At 31.1% G+C, this 25,839-nt stretch overlaps 1 protein-coding gene across 1 annotated transcript in view; it reads right to left on the bottom strand.

Moving 5' to 3' along the window:
• The window catches only part of LOC141909146 (follicle-stimulating hormone receptor-like), a 63,950-nt gene that overhangs the window by 5,202 nt on the left and 32,909 nt on the right, over nucleotides 1–25,839 (bottom strand). Inside the window, exons 3-4 of the mRNA XM_074799531.1 lie at nucleotides 5,780–5,851; nucleotides 530–598 (exon numbers count right to left, since the gene is read on the bottom strand). Coding sequence (XP_074655632.1) covers nucleotides 530–598; nucleotides 5,780–5,851 — 141 coding nt within the window. The remainder of the gene's footprint in view (nucleotides 1–529; nucleotides 599–5,779; nucleotides 5,852–25,839) is intronic.

Below are 25,839 nucleotides of genomic sequence, written 5' to 3'. Positions count from 1 at the left end.
GGACATGTTAAAATGAAGTGGTATTCATCACAAACAATAGCCAACAATTAGGTGCATCTTTTATCTAGAAAAGCATATCGAGGTAATATCGCATGGTACCCATTTAACTAGTCAACCTGTAGACCTTGTGTCCACCCCTTGATCGTAGTGTATGCTCGTAGACCTGCAAACCTGTTTAACTAGTGTATCCCACTTCCGCTCAGTCACATGTCAGTTGACCAGTCAACGTGTAGACCTTGTGTGGCGTAGGACTGGGTGTAAAAAAGTTACACCTGTGTATATTATGACTCTACTATGATTATAAATATATTATAAACTCATGCGCATGAATATCTGCACTATTTTCGTCGTATACCATACTTAAAATTGGTCAACAAATTAGGTGTATAGTTGTACGTTTTTGCTACGAAAATTTTTTCTTATGAACCAAAATTGGCAATATTTTTTTTTACAAACTGATAACGTAAAACCAAACATTTCGGAATGCATTCCATACAAAAATAAATCACGACATAGATAAACCACTTACATTGTAAAAACATTGACATCACCGAATGCGTATGGCTCTATGACAGAGATTCGACTTCCCTGGATTGTTCTGTAATAAGATAAAATAGGGAATGTCTCGTTTCAAATTAACGGTCAAATTCAAAAAATAAAAAATTAGAATTATTTCTTTTATTTTTCATTTTCACTCATTTCGATCTTTGATTTGAAACAAGACATTCCCTATTACTCTAATAAGTTCATATCTATGAACATCATATTTATGAAATTTGGTATTTCGAAAATCAATTTTAATATAAAATTTGTATAATTGATATAGAGTAATCAAGTACACAGTGAGAATAACAAATCATTTCTAGCTGGTATTAAAGATACTACAAAATTAATGCCAAATCACTAGATTACAAATTTAAAAAGTTAACAAGTTAACTAACAATCTATAAGAAATATTAATTACAAATATTGAAACAATTACTAAATGGTAATAAATTAGTACTTCATTTAGAAATATGAAGGATTTAAAGGAAATGGATATAAATTCAGAACGTATTTACCAAACAGAATTCATTGATCATCTATTGAAGATATTGAATAATTGTGTTCTGGTGATTTCTATTTCATTTATATAGGTAAGAATGAACTAGGGGTCCAGGGACACCATGCCCACTTGGGAAGTGGTTTCAAATGCTCAACAATCTAACAATTTCAATACAAAACGCCACCTAGTGACCATATAAAGAAACCAATCACCTTGAAACCCACCACAATCATAGAACATGTCAGCAGCTATGATTTTGTAATTGATTGTGATAACAAAATTTGACTCGTTACCAATTTAATATGGAAATACTAAGTCATTCTACTATTCAAGGCTCCCTGGTGACCATATGCAAAACCCAATGACTTTAAAACTCACCACAATCGTAGTACATGTCATGAAATACAACTTTGCCATTGATCATGGTAACAAAATATGCCTAGGTACAAATCTAATAAGGAAATACTAAGCTATTCTACTATTCAAGGCCCCCTGGTGACTATATGGAATAACTTATGTCCTTAAAAACTCACCACAATCATAGACAATGTCATGAACTACAACTTTGCAATTGATCATGGTGACAAAATATGCCTAGGTACCAATCTAATAAGGAAATACTAAGTTATTCTACTATTCAACGCCGCCTGGTGACCATATAGAATAACTAATGTCCTTAAAACTCACCAATATCATGGAAAATTTGATGAGCTACAACTTTGCAATTGATTGTGGTAACAAAATATGCATAGGTACAAATATAATATAGAAATACTAAGTTATTGTATTATTCAACGCCCCCTGGTGGCCATATACAAAAACCAATGACCTTGAAACTCACAAAAATCATAGAACACGTTATGGGCTCCAATTGAATATAGTAACACAATCTGCTTAGGTATCAATTTAATGTGGAAAAACTTTTTCCCACCTACGAATGAGTACTGATGACACCAAAATGGCCGCCAATAGCGGATCAAAAATACCTGTCTCATGTATAAAACATCCCTTTACAAAGAATACCCATCACAAATTGCAATGAGAAATGGCAACCGGTAGGAAGCTACAGGACCTAGAATTCTGGCCATAATTGACATTTTTGGGCACTAAAAAGGTCATAGGACGGCCATCTTGAGTCAGATCGACCCAATTTTTCTTATGCTGATGATAGATTGGTAGATTCAAATATAATCGAAAGATCAAGGTAATTGATCAAAGCGTCTTCAAAATTTACCTTGTAAACTTCGAAAATGTGTAAAAAGTGCTGATTTTGGCGAACAACAATGGCTGCCAGTCGGCCATCTTAAATCTGACAGTTTTTGGGCTGAAGATGTGTCTAGGGTAGATACATGTATAAACCAAATATCAAGACATAACCTAGAAGCGTCTTCAAAACTTCCCAAAATAACTGTATTCCGTCTACGGACGGACGGACGACGGACGAAAAGTGAACGAAATAGCCCGCTGGGACTAAAGTCCCAAGTGGGCTAAAAAGGATGTCATGATATAGATGTCGAATAAAATGAAATCAATTTTAATAAAAAAATTGTTATAAAAATGGAAGCAGATAAGAAGTACTTCTGTTCAACATGTAAAATTAATGTAGGTAAATCTCAAAAAGCGAGACATAATAATACTAAATCTCACTTAGAAAATAAATTGAAATTAGAATATATAGATGATATATTAGAAACTAAATTAGAAGAATTAAAGAATGAAAAAGAAATATATAAATGTGATACTTGTAATCAATCATTCAGTAACAAGATTATTATAAACAACATTTAAAATCTAAAAATCATATTAGAAATATTAATAATGATATTTTAGGCGAAGATTATTTTGATAATGATGATAATGAAAAACAAAGCCCAATCAAAAGAATAGAAGACACTCTAAATAATAAGAAATCACATATGGAAAATGTAAGATTATATATAAATTCATCAGATATTAAGAAAGATATTGAAATAACTAGAGTATTCAAAAGCTATATAGGTCCATCTGCTATTGAATTTAGATTTCATAGAATTAAGTCTTTAGAACAATTTAATATTTTTTTAGAAATTATGGAAAATATGATGAATATAATTGCAGATGTAGAATAACCTAAAGTTAGTATATCTGCTTAAGTTATATCTAAAAATCTGAAGATAAACTTGTATATAATTTAAATTCTCATTCACAACATACTATATCGAAACAGCATATATATATGAGAAATTGAATATATGTTATATTGAATTAAAAACGAAAATTGAAGAGAAATTGAAGAGAAATATTATTAAACATCTGGTCTAGTGTTAGATGAAATAATACTAATGACATTACATATTTATAACACACACAAAAAAATGAATTGAATAAATCGATATATATCTGATAAGATAATTTATCATATCATAAAGGTCCAGATATAATGCATCAAGTTATATCTAATTACCATTTAAAACTAATGCAGTAATTAATGTATATAATGAAGATTATAGATGTTTTCTATGGGCAATTATTAGTTCACTACATCCTGCAACTGATAATATTTGTAGATAAACTCATTATAAGCAATTTGAAAATAATTATAGAATGAATATGTACCCTGTTGAAATTGAAGATATTCCAATAATAGAAAGATATAATAATTTAGAAATAAATGTATTTGATTTAAGTAAATTAACAAATGCAAAAGGTTATAACATTAAAGAATATACATTGGAATCTTTATATTTATCAAACGATTATGATAAAACTGATGTTATAGATATATTATATTATGAAAATCATTAAATGTGGATAAAACAAATTGAACTTTTTTAGATCATATTCTGATTTCGATAGTACAATATATCTATGAAAAAAGTGTTTACATAAAATCAGTAACGAAAGAGCATTCTTAAATAAAAAACAATTATGTGATAATCGTGACTATTGCAAATTAATTTCATCAACATAAAAAGATAATGAATTAGAATTTAAAAAGTATGATTACAAGACTAAAGTACCATTTGTAATATATGGTGATTTCTGATCATTGAATAAGGAATTAACTGATCGAGATAGAAAAGAAATATATTATAAAAGTCATGATTTGAATTCTAATTCAGATGGAGTTTATTATTCTGATCCCCAAATATCAAGTACTATTAAAAAGATTCATCGAAGTGCAGCAGCTTCCAGATTATTTATTAAATCTGATTATCCAGTTAAATTATCTAATTAAAAGTGAATATCATAATTATAGATCTGATAATGTTATTTCTTGACTTGTTAATTAGGGTTTTCTGACTTTCGTCGAAAACCCTCTTGAAATTCTGTTGATTATAATTATTATATATTTTCCGCCGATTTCGTCAAATAAAATTCATCTTCATTCAGATTCGGCAACTGACAGCTTCGAAATGAAATGTATAAATTGATACTGTAATAACGGTCTCTCTGAACCAACAGATTGTCTGAATGTACTTTCCATCCTATTTGAAACTTAAAATTACTTATTAGGTTACTGTAAATAAAGAATTGAATTGAATTGTTAGACAACAAGCACCGGCGAAATAACAGTTTGTGACGTCATTTAGTAAGTAAATAAAGGAGGGCTCCGAGAATTTCCAAATCACGGGGGACTATACTGGGGTTAGACCATTCAACCAAAAAGAGGATTGCTCCGATAATATCCAGATCATCTCATTTTACTTTTTCCATCGAATACCCGGTAATTAATTTTTCCTTTCGATCACATGCATCCAGAAAACCCGTTATCGCTGCTTTGCAGCTATATTTGAATATGAAATGAAATTAAGTAAACTACTAGATACAAATATAGAAATAATACGACAAAAGGTGATGAAGAAGATTTTAATCATGCAGCAGATAATTGTTATTATTGTGAAAAGATATCTAATTTTTATGATAAAAAAGTTGGAGATCATGATCATTTAAATGGCAGATTCAGACGTGCAGCATATGAGAATTGTAATTTGCAAGCTAAGAAAATTAATTTTGTTCCAGTTATATTTCATAGTTTATCAGGTTATAATGCACATTTATTTATCAAACAGCTATGTCATGAAATAGAAAAAATTGATAATGAAATAGAAACTCTAAATTCAAAAAGACCAAAAGATGGTGTCAATATACCAACTTATACATTTAACATGCTAGCTAAAACAGCTGAAAGTTATATATCTTTAATATTTGGATGCTTAAGATTCATAGTTTCAGATAATTGTTCAAAATCATTAGTTGTTGATGAATTAAAATCTTAAAAGAATATTATCCAAATGATAATGATTTTCAATTAATGAGATATAAAGGTGTGATTCCATATTCTTTTTATAAATTGCATAATGATTTTAAAATTACGATATCATTAAAAGAACAATTCTATGATGAATCAAAAAATTAAGATTTAAAAGATGAAGTTTTTAATAGAACATAAATATTTGGAATCATTTTAGAATGAAAAATCATGGCGAATTAGTAGATTTATGTTTGAAACCGAATGTAGTATTATTATCTGATATATTTGAAAGATTTAGAAATGTAAATCTAAAATATTCTGATATTGATCCGTGTCATTGTTTTTCTAGTCAATAATTAACTTTGGATTTGGATTGCGGTTTGAAATTTAGAGGAATAAAAATGGTTTCATTAACAAATATAGATCAATTAATTTTTTACAACATAGACAATACTCCCCAACCCTTTACCGCGAAGAAAATCTATAAATCTTTGACTCACATCGACAGTTCATTTTGTGATCGTATTTGAGATAGATTCGGAATAGTGGTCAGTCCACAGCTGAAGAAAGTTCTGAAAGAAAATGAAGGCGAACATTTTCTTTGGTTAAATACTTCTATAATAGAGAAGCGAGTATCGATTATTGATAATCAGATCCGAATGTATATAACTAAATTCTCCCTTATTTCAATTCACGGAATTTGTTAATATATTCTCAACCCTATTATATGAAAATACTGCAAAAAAATGGATATCTACTAACTGCATACGATATAATCTATTAAAACGAGCTTGTTATGATGTCCGTCCTCTGATATCAGTACTGGAGATATATTAGACTGTCAGAGCGTAAGATAACAAAAACACATGACAAGAACGACCACCATATGCGGAACTACTTTTTTAATGATGTATATATACACAACCATATCAAACGCCCCTTCTTAAGAAAGTAACCGTAACTAAGGACGAGAAAAATACTTTCGAGGAAAATACTAGCACCTGGTGGAAAAATTGAGAATGTAGTAATATATACAGGTGAATGGGACATGGAGGTTTGTCTATATGGGGATTTTTCATGAAACTAGGGGTCCAGGGACACCATGGTTACTTTGAATATGATTATAAGACTGGTGTATATTAAAGTTCGGCATATACCCCCAAAACGTCAGCTGTTACTACGTAAATGTTGTATAACTTTTCACTAGGTGTGTCAATCCACGGGTTATATATATATGCAATAATTTGTCATTATCAAATTTACTGCCCTTAGGAATGATAGGAAAGAATCAGCTGTGTCATGTTTGCAGCACCCCCTGATGGGAACATGGTAACGCATGTGGTCTTTGAACTTTGTAGTTTGGTGAACTTTGTAGTAGGGTGACCATTTTATGGGCTACATATTGTGAATCCCTCTTTGATATAAATGTAGTGGTTTGGTGTAAATAGGAGATAATCAGATTTTTGTCTTCAGCATCTGCCAGTGGCAAATGGAATATTGTGTAGGAAAACAATTGGAAAAGAGATTGCGAAAATACTGAATGGTTGCCTGTGTTGAGGGGTTCTGGGGGTAATGCATAGTATTAGTCAGCTGGGACGTGTAGGTCAAATGTGACATGTCTCCTTATACTGTTTATGGGCAGAGAATGATGAAAATTCAAGTGTTTGTAATAATGGTGTTGACGTCGTTGAGGAATCCGGCTGACATACAGGTATGGGTGGGAATAAACGTCCAGTTGTGTTGTAGGTTTGTTATCCAAGACCCCATGAAGCAATAAATAAACAATGCACACCGTATGTATAATAATAATTTTATTTTCATTCAACTACATTTCGATGTGAGGTTATTTTTACAATTCCGAATATTTAAGAATGTTAAATGAGGGATCCAGCGCAAGCCTTTTGGCCTGTACTCACAAGCAATTGCAAGGCGCTGAACCCGAGTGCAAAGCGTGCGAGAAGGGTGCAATAGAAACAGGAAAAAAATGATAACTATTACAATAATAATAATAGTTAATAATAATAATATTATTATTATTATTGATAATAATAATAGATAATAAAATATATAATAATGATAAATAATAATAAATAATAATAATAACAATTAATAGTCATAAATTATAATAATAAATAATTATAATAAATAATTAAAATAAATAATAATAATTAATAATAATAAACAACAATAATAACAACAACAACGACAACAGTAATAATATAACTAATATTCAAAAATATTTATAAATAAATAATGGATGTCACTAAGTATTATTAAATTGGATGATCGATATCAATTGCTCTTGCCTCTTAAACGGATTGGAATGTACTGATTTATGCATCTGCTTTGGAGTTCATAGATATTAAGCAATTTAAGAGTGTCTTACATGCCAATGCAGATGGAATGTGATAAGTAGTTATTTAGTATTTTATCATTTAAAGTAATATTCATATAATTTTGAGATATCCTATTATTCATACAATTTTGATTATTTTCAAGATATGACAACTTGTATGACATCAAACTAGACTAGCCTTATACATAGAAAAATATATATGAAAAATGTGATAATTGAAAACGATATGAAATAGAACATTTGCTGATGTTTATTTTGTCAAATTTTTAACGAAACATGTCTATTTGGTTCTACATGTCTGTTCGTCCAAAAAGAATCGTGATGAGGACTTGAATATTTACTATCAAAAAATCGAAATCAAAAAGATATCACAAGTTTGACTTTCGCTCAAATCGCTACCTAATGGTGCTCAGTCTGTAATATCTGTTATGATATGCCCCTGAAAAATGTAAATAAACAGTTTGTTACTAAAGATTTCACGTTGGACATCATTATTCGTATTTCCTTTGCGTGAAAAGAGGATTTTTGCGGAAATTTTGGTGGAAATGGGAAAATTGGCAAGTTTGTATTTAGCGTGTTTCCATGGCAACACGTTCAACAATATAGACATGATAACCAATGGAAAGCTCTGACGATATAGATTAGTATGGTATTCAATTTTACTGTTTTGGTAGGTTTTTGTTGTGCCCATAGAAACCGTAGTATCGAACTATCAAGTGAAATATAACAATTTTGCAAAGAATGCCCAAAAACTATATCTTTCAGTAAATGTAGCTGAATGATTTTACCTCCATCGAAAAGAGCGGCTCAATATCATTTGGAATCGATATTTTGTTTGCATTTTCCTTCGACATATATGGCAAACAAACGCATTAGAAATATTGTATTGATAATATTGGGGTGATAAATTAGTAGTTTGCATAGAGGGAGGGAAGCCAGAGTTCAGGGCAGTGGCTGAAGTTAGTAAACAACCTACGTAGATGCTTACGTCGCACACAAGACACTGAATAGAAGATAGGTGAAAGTGACGTGAGTATCTGCGTAGGGTTGCTGGTTATAGCGGCAGCCTTGAGCTCTGGTATGGCTAGGAAGTAAACAAGTATAATAAACTCGTGACGTATAACATATGTAGAAGTATACGTCACGAGTAACATGAAATAAGATAAAAAGGGAGGGTCAGCACAGTAAGGGGGAGAGAGATTCTAGAGTGGCGGAGAAGCCTAAAAATACGAGCTGTAGGAAGGAATAAGAATTGTGCGGGAAAATAAAGAAAGAACGTAGACCCACGAGAAGAGTTGTTATTATTCCGGAGTCAGAGGGATATCACTTATCGGATTAATCGGAACCAACAACGACAACACAAGGGGAGAACGCAACGTGGCCCCCACAACAATTGGTTGAGAAACTCAACCCCACAACATTGTTGGAGAACCGAAGGCAACTCCACAACAATAATAGTTATTCCAACAATGGCTATTCTGACGCAGTTACCATGGTGACTGATACCACAAATCAAGGTAGCATCGTTGCTAAAAATGATTGGCAACAAATAAACTATCATATAAACGATAACAATTTTGGTTGTCTCTCGGATGCATATAATATGTCTAATATGTTGTCAGGATAATCTTCTTGAATTGTTCGATAAGTGTATTATAGATAGTGCAATTTCTCAGGATTCGTGAAGTAAAACGCCAGGTAGCTGGTACTTAAGTTAGAAATGATTTATGATAAATCATACTAGTATGTGGTTCGGTCCAATGGAGATTTCGATTTCTGGTTTGGTAATTATGATGAATGGAGTTTTTCCTGAATAGTTTCATAATAGGTGTCGGCAGAACGTTCTTAGTTAAATTATAACCAAATTTTGTGATTTTGAGTTTATGTCGTCAAGTTTAAGTATCTCATATTTTTTCAGGATACTCGAGATGGGGGTTATATTTAGCGTTATCTATAATGCGAATAGCCTTCTTTTGTAGTGATCCGCAGCAAGATTTCGTAGTAGCTAAAAAATGTTTGTAATGTTGATTTCCTGAATGCGTTGGTGGTTATTAATGGTTTCAGACAACAAACGTAGTAAGATGTAGTAAGCAGGTTGTTGTTTGATGCTTTGATCTATCAGCGCTGACCATAAATCAGCCTGGTGTAAAAATAATTCTTTCTCGGTTCTTCTGCTGCGATATCTGGCAAACATTCAGAAATCTTTTTATAAACTTATGGATAGACGGAACCGTATTTGGTCGGAACAATGGGTTGCATTAGTTATGTGGCTGGTGGAAGAATCACGCTGTTACTTCATGATACTCCCGACTACTTTCTATAAAAAGAAAAAAGGAAGTATGGGGAGATATTGTTTTGCTTTATCCTGTATTGTAATCAAATTTATTTAGTGTAACAGTTATAGAATGATTTTAAGAGGGATAATGGATCATAATGAAGTTCCGAATCAAAAGTATTTATAATGATTCAAAAAGAAATAATCAGTGGTACAATATACAAGAGACAAATACTAAAGTTTCGGAAATATATTTAATTTGAATATCCTAGATGTTTATTGAGTACAAAGTCTCTATAATCGCTAAAGTTTTGAGAAAATTAATTTGTGTTAAATGATAATACTAGCTCTCTAAAGTTTCTCTTGTTGTATACGTATGTTGGTAACTCGCAGAGAATAGCTGTTCTCTCAACGATGATAAGCAAGGAGTGAGTAAATCATTCCGCGTCATGACAGGAGGGTTGGAAGGAAAAAGTTAGTTCAGCAAATCAGTTTTGAAAATAATTTTAGATCAGCGAATCATTAAGGCTAAATTCTATATGACCAAAACAGTCATGACCGTTACGTTGCTGCTGCTTGCCGAAAGTCGAGTGGGAGAGTCGTTATTTTAAGAATGCCGATTCTTTCTATAAAAGGGACCCGCATCTTGAGAGAGCAGACACTCGGGAGACACTCAAAAGACACTCGTAGATACTTGCTAAAAGCTGGTCTGGGACTTGATTCAGGACGGGTTACCAACAGGAGAGTGCAATAGGAATTTAGAGCTAGGATTTGGATTGTGTCGATTTATTAAAGATAACGCTAAGTGGTAGGCATAAGAAGTGACCAATTTTTTAAAGTAATACATTATTTGATAGATCACAGGCTCCAGAAGAATATTTAGATTTAAGTTGTTGAATAATTTTGTAAATTTCTGTTGGATTATTGGGATACATAAAGAAAGTGGTATCATTTTTATGTTTCAAATATTGATAAAATTCTAATCTAGATTTTGGAATATTTATTGCAATTTTTTTAGCGAACTTATCGTTTGCTTTTGCTATCACTAGCTGATGACGCCATGCTTCCAATGCATTTCCCTTTTGCGAAAAATTTCAGTTAAACGGGTGCCACACTTTTTATCTAGATGGTCTTGGATCTGATTTTTTTATCAGAGGTGTCATATAGTATCTATTTTTCTATCTGGAAATTTCATATAATTCCAAGCTCGTGTTTTTGTGATATAACCGAAAATCGAAGCATATTGCCGTTCTTTTTGTATACATGCGTTTCTTTGAAGTCAAAATAGACCCGGACTGCTAGAACTATAAAGTTTTGGGTGTTGTTCAAACATTTCCACATAATTTTCGCTGGAAAACGTTTAGATTTACTCCCAGGCCGGTCTTAACGCAGGGGTCCCACTCGCGCCAAACTCTCTTATAACGTGGCCCGACCTATGAACTATTGTTTGGTAGCCTATTTGGAACATTTTCAAATTTCAAGTGTGGACAGAATGCGCCGAATGGTGGATTTTAATTTCGAATTCAAATCAGTCGAGATCAAGGTTAAATTTTATTTCATTATATTTCAGTCGCAATGTCACATTGTGTTTCAACAGGTCAAAGTTTTGGTTTCTTTGATTACATTTGTGAATGACCCCGATCCATCTCCGTACACTAGAGACACCGCGCACTACCGCGCATTTCCTGGTTTATTCACACGTGTATGTCTACTACAGCAAGATGTTAGTACAGGACGGACAGAATATCAATCTGTTTATTACGATGTCATTGCAACTCAATTCAATGCAATTTCATTTTCACTTAATTTTTATTGATCTGACTCATTGTTTTACGGATACCGGTACCCCAAGAATGAATTACCACCTCGACTTATTGAAGCAGGAATTATAGATTTTTTCGAAAACCACGTTTCAACTTATATTCTAAGACAAAACTTCTGATATGATTAAGCCAGCTGGATTAGGCCTAGCTCCTAATAAGACCTATCCTATCTTTTGATATGAATATTATTATCTGAAAAAAAAATCTGATTATTAAAACAAGGGTTGCCGTTTGATTTCGCTCCTTTGAAGGTTTAAAAGGATGTGTATATCGATTTTCTGGCCCTTGCAGTAAGACCAGCGTATAATCCATTTTAGACCTATAGCAAGTCTGAACTGCCTATTAGTTAATGGTCAGGTGAGCTACAAGATCATTGGTCTTAGCACTGGTTGATATATTACTTAGGTCACTGCTTATATAAATATTATCAATTAAGGTAGAGGAGTGTGTGTTATTCTAGTGGGTCTTAATATTGTTGGTAAGAGATCCAGGTCAAGGTTTATATCAAGGAATTTTGCCGTATTTTTAAGGTGGTTGATTAAAAGGTAGTCGAGATGCTGATCCGTTCCAATTATGATATTTTTACGCTCACGTTTACTTTTTCCTATAAGATTTTGATAGTCATCTGAGAATTCACTTTCATAAGTACCAGGAACTCGATATATTTCCCCAAGCACAATATGTTTATTTTTACCACTATTTTTGATTTCTATAAAACACGATTCAAATTTAGACTCTTTGAAAAGATTAAGATCCGATCTGTTTATGGATGGAACGCTATCTTTAATAAAAATGCAAACGCCCCGCGCTAGGATCTTTGCTGGTGTTGCGAAAAGAGGTTATAGCCAGGTATGTGACAGGAGTCTACTATCGCTGATGAAAGTTTCGCACAGTAGAAGGACATCTAACACAAAGTTTTTGTTTACATTTGAGCAGTAAAAGTTTTAAGTCATCTAGTTTGCTTATAACGCTATGTACGTTTAGATGGGCAATATTCAAGTTATTGTTTGACTCATTTTGGTCATGCAGTTGTTTTAAGTCATTTGGATCATAATAAAGGCTTTTCGTTGTCGATTGTCTTGTACTCATCGTCAATTAGTTCATTTAAATTTGATGAATTGGTGCCGAATCGGCCGCTAGGGTCAATGTTACCGAAACACATTTCCTAGGATCGTAGAATGAAAGTTTTTATTCAATTTATTGGGACGGTATGGTGGCATCCATCTTAGAAATAGGAAAATTGATTAAGCACAATAAATTTTGTGGAGAAACAAGAATAGAAAACACAAAAAATAATTACCCTACTAAGAAAACAGTAGGAGAGTACTGGACAAATGCAATGTTCTATTTGAAATATCGTGTCGATTACAAGGAGTTCGTCATTATTCCGGTAGTGGTTCGTACAATAGGATATTCAGATTTTTCTTGTTTCGCGATGCGTATACTTTGTGCGTTTATCTTCCATCGTATAGTTGGGAGTTAAGCGCTCTGTTCACCAGTTTCAGTATTTCTGTGCATAAATCCTCGCGAATGACGATGCGCGTGCCTTTTAATTTCTGTATATTACACAGTATATTATCCCTCACATTTCTGTCTTTGAATCGGACAATGATTGCCGGTGGATACTCATTGTTAGTCACTTTTATTTTTTCATTTTTAGCGAGTTCCGTCGGTTTTTGGGAGTTTTTAGTAACGCGATGTGCGACTTCATCGTCAGAAGTTGTGATTCGAAGACACTAAACTTTAACCCTGGAATAGAAATTCATTTTTAATGTTAGTGCCTGCTGCATAATTTGATTGCTTTGTAATTGATAAAATAGAGCAATTAGAAAATTTGTGGCGGCCCAAAATCGAAAGATGTTCTTAAGAGTTTGGCCATTTCAATTGTAGCTTATAATTGATTTGTAAAACATAAATAAATTATTTTTTGATATTTAAAATAGATCTTGTATTTTCATTTCAGTTAAGTTTTTATATGGTCAGTTTTATTGGGGATTGATGAAGAGGTAGGCCTAAGTTACTAAGGGCAAGGCCTTCATTCTGAATGAAACAGGGGATTCTTTAGCTTTTTCGGCAACATCATCTCCAAAACTACTCAAAATGAAATAATTATCACAAAAACTAGCGTAAACAGCTGATTAAACTTGAAACGCTTACGCGAACCCGGAAATAAATGAAAATGCCCGGATGTAGCAATTTTATTTCCCCACTTCCCGGCAATTTCCGGGAAAAGACGGCTTTACGAATCAAACTAAAACCTTTTGCAATATACACTAAGACTACAATATTTTTACAGCTGGGGGAGAACTTATTTCTAAATTTCATAATTTTATATAATATATTGCGTTTAAATCTTTAAAGTGTCACAAAATCGGTCAAATTGCCGGTACGGTACAAACAAGTACATCTTCACCCGTCAAGGGATTCGAACCCACTCTGCTAAAGCCGTTCCCCGAACCCCTTGACCTCACGAGTCGTTGGAGTCGTTACTAGCCGACCAGAATCAAGTCGGGCCAATCACAGCGCTTGTTACAAACGACATTAGGTATCTATGGAATTTCCCGGTAAATGGACCAACAGCGAACACGTAGCGAACGCGGAAGTATTGTCGCGTGTTGATATATGACGTCATGCGCATCAGCGCCAGTAATGAAATCACGCTTCGTGAGGCCAGGGGGCTGGTGGAAGCGAGTTCGGGAGCGATACCGGACCCCTGGCAAGCGAGGATGAAACAAGTACGGCATACCTGGATGTCAATCAAGAAAACCCCTTGTGAAGGTTTTGTGATCCCCAGTCCCGCCCCATTTATGCGAGATCGCCTAGAAGATGGACATCTCAAAACTGCATTTTTCGAAATCAGCAGTGAAGTGTAGAGTACACGCGCACCTCAATGGACAACCTTAAGTTGGCTCGGGTCCAACAGCTTGTAACTCGCGAACTACGCCGCGCATCAACATGGAACTTTAAACACAGTACAAGATGCTTTTTATCATCCCTCGAAAATTTAGTTCAAGTAAATCGGATGACAATTATTAAATTCATCAAATTCATAACTTTTGAAGTTGGAAAAAACGGCACTATTTTTTAGTTATTGCAGGTAGGCAGGTAGTGATGTGTACACCGGCTGAACGTTAAATGTTTAAAACAATGAGACAAACTTACTGTATATTTGCCTGCTCTCTCACAACACGAACACTGTCCCTGAACAGCAAGGAACTATTGCGGCACGAATACACACTGTGCGAGATTATCTAAAATCGGAGCGAAAAATTTCTTCCGGAACGGTATAGACCTAAGTTAAAAGTTTCCCTCTTTGATACATGTACCAACCTTCAATCAATCTACCCCGTCTTCATTGCCTTTTTATTTTGTATACTTCAATTTAAGCAATTGACATTTTAAAATGCAGCCACTTCATATAATTGTATATTTTGTATATTTGTCTGTTTACCTGGGGAAGGCGGATCACCGGTTCCTGAACTTCGCTGAAAAAGCTGAAACACTAAAACGCTGAAAATAAAACGCTGAAATTTCAGGGAATTCCGGAAGAACGCTGAAATTTCAGGGAATTCCTTAAAAACTCTGAAACCGACGATACATGTTTTGAAAATTTTTCCGGGCCCGGTGTCTGCTGCCGAGTCATAAACCGTGCTTTAGTCTTTACCGAATTTTCGGGTTATAGAGGTAAGCTTATGCCTACAAGGTCGTCTGCGGCTGCGTTCAACATTTTCAACTGGCATCAGACCACAATTAATAGGTTAGTAGCTCGAAGATGCTAAGGGCCGGACTGGACCCCAAAAATAGTAGCTAGAGTGAAGAAGAGGTCCACCATTAATGTTGCCATAATTTCGGAAAATGGGATAGGTAACGAATTTCGGTTATATGTATGAAATCCATTGGTCCTGAGGGGCAGAAGATGATGATACAAAAGGAATTTCCTGGGCCTCATTTGCTCGGAGTATTGGTACCAAACACGGTGGGGCATTAGGCTGGATGTACTGGCATGCCTGTACTAGGATACCCATCACTTCTAAATGTTCGATTATTTCAAAAGTAAGGTTAGGTATGTGGGGCAAAAACCACTTCAATGCGTCGCTAAGATGCTGGCCTATGCCATAAGCAGGATTTCCCCTGAATTTACGCGCTTACATATGAACTAAACTCTCGAATTCCTTATTTTTACAATATAGGATATAGAAGATTTTGGAATAGTGGTCTGAACTCAAATTTTGATCGATTGATGGAGGACCTCATTTCCATGACAAGAGCCGGAATCTTCAGTTGATTGAGGTGGAACAATAATTGTTCAGGACACACTGTATAAGATGATACTAACTAGCTAAAAATTAGTTCATCAAAACTACATCATGCTTCCCCAAAATGGAAAATTGAATGAATTATATTTGTCTTCATTTATTTACCTTTCATTTCTCTGTGCATCATGATATTTGTAAATTGTTGTTATTGTTTTATGTGCGTGTACCCGTATGAGCTAACAATTAAGTTTTCACTTCATTTGAATAAATTCTTAACTACAGTAATTCTAATTCTCAATAGTTTTTCTTTTTGTTTGGTAATTCCTTGCAACTTCTCATTTCCACGTTTCATACAAGAAGTAGTCAAATAAAAGAACATTTGGGCTGAACCTGACAACCTATAATAAGTGCAAGCATCGAAATTTGATTATTTCGATTTTATTTTCGGTGTCATCGAAATTCGTAAATAAAGGTTCAACTGTCATTGTCATTTGCGTAGCTTCGATTGGGTGTCATATTTCTACATTTTCTACAAGGAGGAGTCGTAAGGGTAGAGGTCAAAGCTTGGTTTTAAGAAAGATCCAATATTTGAACGTTTATCTATTTTTTTTTCATTCATAAAATGTTTTTTAATTTCTACCCATTGATCTATCATTCTCATTCCTTGACAAAATATTATATTTGCGATACCTTCAATTGTTATTTCTACTTATGATATTTCAGGATTATAATAATTATCAACTTTTATTGTACCATTAGAATATTTTACAATGGTAAAAGGTATTAATATACCTTAAATATATCTTCTTGGGAAGTTAATATTCTCATTAATTATTTCATAATTTGCATTAATAGTTACAGTTTAAATTTATCAATATAATCATAGAATAATGAAAATCCTTGATTGTATTTAGTTTGAATTGTGTTAGCAATATTTTCATCAGTTACTGTGTCATATTCTAAATATATATTTGATAATTTATAATCCATATCTTTAACAACGCTTGATAATACAATTTCATTAACAGGAGCAAACGTTATTTCGAATATAATATCTTCTTGTATTGCGTATTAATAGAAAGGCGCATTATTATTTATCAATTCAAAGTCTAATGGAATTTTATATTTGCTTCCATAAATTTTTTTTATCAAATTATCTACGTCATAAGTTACTACTGCATTATGTGCTTCCGATCTTAATCTATTTTGGTTTTCTGATTAGATCCCTTGGAAAATCATATTATTTCTATTTTCTTTAGTTAACCATAAATCTTTATAATGCGTATATAAATCATAAGTATTTAGATTTAATCTAGGATTTCTAACATATAAAGTTTCATCAGGATTAATATTAGAAGGATTATGAGTAATTATATGATGAGATCTTTCTACTTAAATTGCATTAGATATTCTAGAATTCTTAGAAGGATTTATATAACTCCCGCTCATTTATTTAAGAAAAAAATTATTTATTTGTTTTTTATCGTATTACCTAACACAAAAATAATTGCACTTACAACTGTAATTAAAAATAAAATAATATGTTCAGCATCAAAACTAATAATATTTCCAGCAGATTTTAAAACAAAACTAACAATTGATGCTATAATTCCGGGTAAAGCTGCTGCAGATTTTTTAGATAGATCCCATAAATATTTTGCTAATTTTTTTAAACCATCTTTAACTTTATTCTGTATAGAATTATGACTTGGTGAATTGTGACTTGGTGGTTTATCTGGTTTATTGGGATTTGGTGTATATTTTAATGAATTTGAAATAGCTAAACCTATTGTTGTAAATATCATAGTTACAGCTGTTAGAATTGAAAGAATTGTGATACTTTCTAACTTAAATAATTTTATTCTATCCCTCAATGATTAGAATTTGGTTTAATTATTAAATCTTTAACAATAACTTTTAATCTATTGATATTATAATCATATGATTTTAATGATAATTTAATTTCTTCTTTCTGTAATCCTATATTATATTTTCGATCATCAATTTCTTTTTCTAAACTTAATTCTTTTTACCTATATTCAATTTCATCAATTACTTGATGATCTAAATCAGACTTTGATTGTTTTAATATTCATCCGCTTTAGATAATTTAATTTTATCAGGTCTATCTTTTTCTAAAGTTTAAATTTTAAAATCTCTTATACTTTAATCGTGCGCAATTTTATCAGATGCAAGTCTTATACCAATACTTTCTCTAATTGTTTTATCAGAAAATATATCTAATTCTTCTAATTCTTGATCTGTTGCATGAAGTAACCCATTCGGTAAAGGTTTTTTCAGTTTGAACGCTTCTTGATTTAAGTTTACTAGTTTTGGAAGTTATATTCTGTTTAGAAGTTGTTTCTGTTTCTAAATCATTGTTAATTGTTTCAAATAAACGATCAATTCTTAGATGAAATGATCTTTTATTTCTCTTTATTTCTGCGTCGGTAACATTTTCTATTTCATTACTATTACTTCTTTTAATACTAGATGGTTCGAAATTACTCAAAGTTGATTCTGCTAATATTTTATTTTGTTTTTTATAAGATATAAATATAATAATCGTCTTTTAAATGATAATAATATTCATCATCTAAAGATTTTAATTCTCTTACTAAATATCTAGCACCTCTATCATTTATATTATATCCTGATTCTTCAAATCTAGGTCTGAAATGATAAATATATTATTTATATTCTAAATTTTGTTTTACTAAATCTGGATTATCATTTTCAGGATTTATTCTCGATTTAGTTCTTCTATCAAACTCGTCTGTTGATGGATCTTTTGAACCACTATCTGCTAAATTAGAATTATATGTTGTATCATCTTCATTATCAATATTAGTTTCATTAAAATCAGGATGTGATTCATCAATTATACCAGGTTCATCTAAAGTATCCATTGAAATATCTTCACCTTCTACATCCATTTATATCTTATGAAAATTAAAATTTGAAATATAATATTCCTCCTATTATAATACCTATACAAGTTATAGCTAATTTAGTATTTTCATGTGATTTATTATCATTATAAGTTTTAATTATTTCATGCTGAATATTATCAGTTTTTATATTTTTATGTTTTGAAATGTTCTCATAGTAAAAGAAAAGTGCAGCCAATATTAATCCTCCTGCAACTAAATAATGCTTCAAATCACTTTTCCCAATTGGAATGCTGAAATCATCCATTTATTTAAAGAAAAAAATTAAAAGTAATTTGAAATATCTTATTTTGAATATGAATATTTAGAGTTGAATTATTATTTTTGAGTTATGATATTTCAAATTTTCCAATTAGTCATACAGCTTAATCTAATTTTAATATAGAATTATTATTCTTTTCATATTCGATATGTTTGATTGTCTGATAATGCTTTGATTTATGTGATTTTGAATATTTGCCACCACAATAACAATACACTTTTTCATTAGGATTGAATTTTCTAAATTCATCATCTAAATTACATTGAACTGCAACATCTTTGAATGATTTTTCATTATCTAATTCACATTGAATACCAATATTTGAAGATTTTCATTATAGATAATTTGTTTATTATCAAAATTGAAATAATATAATTGTCTTTTTTTAATTCTTAAGTTAATCAAATCATTATAATCTTTAGAAAGTATTGTATCACTTTTTCTTTCATTGAAAGGAGTTTGAAGAATATTTATTATGTTTTCATCTAAAGTTCCTTTAAAATTTAAAACTGTATTGAACATTTTAGGATTTTAAACACCATTATCAAAAGTATCTACTAGTTCAGTAATTAAATATGTTTCACTTGATGATATTTGATTAATCATAGTTATGTTATCAATTTTATAATGTCTTGCGGACACTAAATTTGTTGCTGAGATATAATTTTTAATGTTAAACTGTGTAAATAATTTATTGGTTTCTTTTATTTCGATTTTGAATTTGGGTTCTTCTTCTTCTGTCTTCATTTTTATAACAAAACTTCCATTAAAACTCATTCAAATATAAATATTCAATGTCAAAATATGAATTATTTCAACCACACTTTACTCACACGTTTTATGTTTGAAAATCTAACTCATACAAATATAAATATTGAAATATGTTTAAAATATAAACTATTTCACTCACACTTTACTCACACTTTTATATTCTTTTAGTTATCCATTTATTTTACTTATATTTTTATTCGAAATCTGTTAAAATATGAACTATATATATTAAAATATAGGAAATTCATGTAAATAATGTTCATTTATATGAAATTATTAGGAGTAATAGGGAATAAGCTGTTCTACATTAAAGGTTGAGAGGGAGAGTGAGCTCGACCTCTCGACCTTTGATCTAGAACAACTTATTCCCTATTACTCCTGCCGCATCAATCTAACCGAGCGCAGCTGATACACAATCACTGTACTACTGTAATAGCACAACGTTTCCGACCGTCTTCGTTAGTGCCTCGCGGTGATGAGTGATGTGTCGACCTCTCGTCCTCTGATCTGAAACCCACATTTTCCAATTACTAACATGGCTAGGATAACCATTAAGTTTGAATAATTTCTTTAGAAAATCAAATTCTTCCGTAAGAATGTTCCAATTGCTGCATATATTGTATGCACGAAAAAAAAATCGTGTTGATAAGACCAGTTTTCCATTTGTAAGGACATTGCATTAAAGTTCAAAAGTAATCCAGTATTAGAAGCTTTTCTATAAACAAACCTAAGACTTCAGCAATTGGCCAACATCTGTCAAGTTGCCGTTACTGTCAGGTCTCGTTTAGCGAAAAGAATTTCAAAATTTTAGATAAAGGTTCCTCTGATTTAGATTGCAAAATTGATGAAGCACTTTTCATCAAAACTCAACAGCCCTCCCTTAATTCGAACACGGGTCAGGATTTATTCTCAATGTTTTTAGATAATTAATTACTAGTCAAATGTCTTCACTCAGTAATTTAGATTGTGTGTAATTAATTATCTTCAAAATAATTAGTTGTCTTAGTTATAATTGTTTCAACATTTATATCATTATTCGTTTCATTTTCATATAGTTCAGTTATCATTTTTTTAATATCATCAATAATAAAATCTTCATCTAATTCATAAAATCGTAAAAGAATTTCTAATTAAATCAGTAATCTTTTCTACATTATAAGTTTCTTTATTTATTGTTGTTTAATAATCAAATGTTGTTTCATCAAAAATGCAATATTTTTTATATGTGATATAACATTATTAATATCGAATATCATTTCTTTTTCACGTTTAAAATCAAATCCAAAACATATACTCTGTCCTACTGTTATATTCATATTTATACATTTAAAAAAATTACTCTTTACATCTTATAACTAATTCATAAATTACAGGAAAGTTATTTAAATCAATAAGGTATCCATTATGATTTCTTTCTTCTAATTTAAAATTATTAAATTGTGGAATACAAGGTTTAAAATCACATTCAGCTAAATTATGATTTATTTGTGTTCCAAATTCTTTAACATTTTTTGATGGTAAAATATTCAATAAACTAGAATTACAAATTGCAACTTTATTTGCTTCGAATGTTTTTTGTAGGATCAATTAAATTGCAATAAATACAAAAGTGTGTATAAGGTATTATATTTGTATAAGTATCAATATTTAAATAATCTTTATCTGGATGAATTCCAAACAGTTTAGCGAAAGGTTTTCTTACTAGAAATCTATGTTGTTCATTGCCTACTTTTATTCTTATTTTATTCGAACTATCACTTCTATTAAATTTAATTTAAAATTACTAGATGCGCTCATTTTTAAACGAGCTCTTTTAGTAATTTCTTGCGCTAATGATTCTAAATTAATCTTGGTTTTAGAAAAAGATGAAACCATTTATTCAAATTTCTAATATAAATTTTAAAAGCTTAATGATCAAGACTTTTATTCGAAAAGAATTACATAAACATATATTTAATAATTTTAAATCTACACAATTCTTAAATTTTCTATCTAATTGTACTAGTAAATTATGAGATTTATAATTTGTAAGTTTTTCTAGAATCAACATATATTCTATATTCTTTTAATTCTACCATTTATTTAGCATATCCTTATTCAAAATCTATATCATGGTGCCCTTTTTCATTCTTACCCTTATATATGAAATAGAAATCACCAGAACACTTCTTCTAGATCTTCACTAGATAATCTATGAAATCTATCTGGTAAATATGTTCTGAATTTATATTTATTACCTTTTAATCCTTCATATTCTAAGTGAATAACTGATTTATTACCATATCTATTAGTAATTGTTTCAATATTTGTAATAAAATATTTCTTATGTAATGTTAATTCTGTTAACTTTTTGAATTTATAATCTACAGATTTGACATTTGTGGTATCTTTAATTCTAGCTAGAAATTCACTGTGTATTTGCTTACTCTCCATTTATTATACATATTTTTTATTAAAATTGGTTTCATTAATATAATATTCATTTATATAATGTTCATATATATAAATATTCGAGTAAAAGGGTATATGTTGTTTCATATCAGAGGTTTAAAGGTTGAGTGATTAAAAAATAATAAATAAATTCGAGCATGCGAGAATTTATTTTTTATGAACTCGACCTTTCGACCTCTGGTATGAAAAGACGTATACCCTATTACTGGAGTCGATCAAATTCTAAATTGTAGTGTAGAAGTATGGGGATTTAGAGACTCGATGAAAATTGATCGAGTACAAAATAGAGCATGTCGAAACTACTTACGAATGAACCCTCTTACGCTTTTGTCTTTTCTATATGCTGATATGGGCTGGCTTCCCTGTAAATTTCAGCGTTATTTTTGCCTAATTCGATTTTGGAACCGGATGGTATCATACAGAAAAACGGACTGACGAAAAGGATTCTCGAAAAGGATTCCGTCTTTTCATAAAATTCGTCGTGATTTGGACGTTTCTGAGCACTTTAGGAACTTGTACTACATAATCATATTTATCTTCCTGGGTCAGCATTAACTTTTCTGTATTAATATGATTGTCAGGTTTAATCATTTTTTGATAATTTGTTTGTTCTTCATGTGTAACAGTTTTATGTTCGGGACAGTATGATAGATTTCTAGATGTAAGTTTAATATGTTCAGGGTATTCTAAATCTACAACGAAGAAGTATCCAGTATCTGAATCATCTGCAATATCTAATGTCTAGAATTCTTTTCTTCCAATCAAATTTATCATTTGTAAAATTTCAGATATTTCAAATACTCCATAAGGTTGTGGTTCCATCATTGCCAAACCATATAGATTATTTGCATCTATACACACGACTATGAAAATATATTATAGTTTGGAATTAAAATTACTTATATTTGTGTTTTTATTCACTCGACCTTTCGACCTCTGGTATGAAACAACCTCTAATTACTGAGATTTAAAGTGAAAGTTGACGGACGGGCGGACGGACAGACGGATGACAATGGCCCATCCCCTAACACTTCAGCTCCGCTGACCTCGGTCTCAGCGGAGCTAAAAGTGAACGAAAGTCGTGCAGATTTTTTTTCTGTGTTGCGACTAACCAGCTCAATCAACACCCCAAAACTTAACACTCATTATTTGTATCCAAGGATCCTTCAGTGGAAAATAGTTCCAGGTCACGAAATAGATCCAGGAACATTATTAAAAGAAAAGTCGAATTAAACCCTGACCCCTATAAAAAGAAAATGCTGCCTTCCTGGTCACTTATGGGCGTAGAATTTGTTCGGCCCAAGAGGGAAGCAAAACATACGTCTTTACAGAGAGAAGGTTCAAAAACAAATTGCGAGCTTCGTATAAGTAATTAGGAAAAGGCGTTTTCATACCAGAGGTCGAGAGGTCGGGACACCACTCATCACAGCTAGGCCGAGAACGGTCAACAGCGTTGTGACACACATATACAGTGAGTGCGTGTAACAACAGCTGCGCGTGGATAGATCGATACAGTGAGTCGCTACTGAGAACGGTTATTAACGCGTGTGCTATTACTGTAGTACAGTGATTGCGTGTCAGCTGTGCTCGGATAAATAGATGCTGTGAGGCTTGGGTGAGAACGGTTAATAGCGCGCTTGTTATATACAAGGGGAAGTAATCCCTACTCATCACCACAAGTAATTTTTTTCCTTATAAATGGGAGATAGAAAAGCATTCTTAGCAACAATAAATAACAGAATAAAACCAGCAAAAAAACAATTTGAAAGTTAGTTGATGTTACAAAAGAAATTGAACATAAAATATTGAAATTAGAAAAGATAAAAACTAAATATGGATAGAAAGTATCAGCTAATTTAAGCTACTGCAATGTTAGTACATCGCCAGAATTTAAAGTATTTTTACCTAATATATGGGTTTCATTGAGTACAGAGGAATTGAAAGATTTAGAAGGATTTAAAATAATCTATCATGGAAAAGATGAAGATGGCCATCATGATTTAGAAATTGTTGGTTAAATTAAAAAAAATAAATTAATAAAAATAATGAATATCTAGAATCCAAAATGACTTATCTGGACAATTTAATTGCTCCGCATAGATAGACAAAAGTAGTGAGATATTCAATTAATTTAAAAAAATTATTTTTTTTGCTTTTTTTCTAAAATATTAATCCATTTTTTTTATTGTCAATTTTGGAATTTCAGAAGTATTTTCATTTTTAATAGCAGTTGTTTCAGAATTATTAATATCATGAATTTTATTTGATTTCTTATACCAATTACGCCCAATCAAAATGAATACAATTACAAATCCAATTGTAAAATATAGACATTTATCAAATATTCTTTCATTAGAAGAACTAGAAATAACAATATTTTCACCATTTTTATTAACATTTTGATTACTTATTTTTTCTTTTACAGCTTTTTTATATTCTTGTGATTTAATTCCTAATTGCCGAGACCATTCAATTTGTTTCTGAGTTCTCGGTTTTTTCTTCACAGTTAATTCCTTCACTTCTTCCACTTCGCTCATTTATTATACCAATATTTTTACTTTCAATATTTGAAAATGTTATAACTCCAGTTGATAATAATGTCATAAATCCGCCTAATTGAAATGATAAATATCCAATCCATTTATTTAATTCAGTCATAACTAAATAATCATTTTTTAAATCAGCATATAATCTATTTTCATCTTGAATTGGCAGCATATAATTACATAATTTACTATAACCTTTTACTACATTTTCTGATATCGCATCATTAATTCTAGCTGTTCTCGCGGTTTCATAAATCTTAAATAATCTAATCATTTCATCTGATTTCATTGTATCTAATTCATTATAAGTTAAATTTTTACCGATAAAATTTTTACATTTTCCAGATGCTATTAATATTTCTAATTGATGTTTACAATAAAGATAATATTCATAATTATTATTTGTTGTAACATTATTTAAAGAACCATCATCTGGAGTTAATTTTGTTTCTGTTATTCCTAAATCATCTAAAGTTTTTTCAATTGGAACATCACCATTTTTAGATTTTATTTTCTTTTCACCTCCCATTTATATAACAAAAAAATTAGTTGTGATGTTGCAACTAGAATTTAACTAGAATTCAACTAGAATTAAACTAGATTAACAAGCTAGTTGAATTATTATTGTTTTTATTTATTTCTTGTTAAATCTAGTTGATTTTGTTCCAACTACCAATAACTAGAATTCAACTAGAATGTAACTAAAAATATACTAGATTAACAAGCTAGTTAAAATATTGTTGAATTTTATTTGATTTTTGTTTCAAATACCAATAACTAGAATTCAACTAGAATGTAACTAAATATGTAATAGATTAACAAGCCAGTTGAATTTAAATAAATTCATATTTAAATGGGTGTTGTAATCT

This window comes from Tubulanus polymorphus, chromosome 7 (assembly GCF_964204645.1).
Source record: "Tubulanus polymorphus chromosome 7, tnTubPoly1.2, whole genome shotgun sequence".
Classification (NCBI taxonomy): Eukaryota; Metazoa; Nemertea; class Palaeonemertea; order Tubulaniformes; family Tubulanidae; genus Tubulanus; species Tubulanus polymorphus.
Note: the sequence above shows the minus strand (reverse complement) of the source record. Positions and strands in the feature narration are given on the sequence as shown.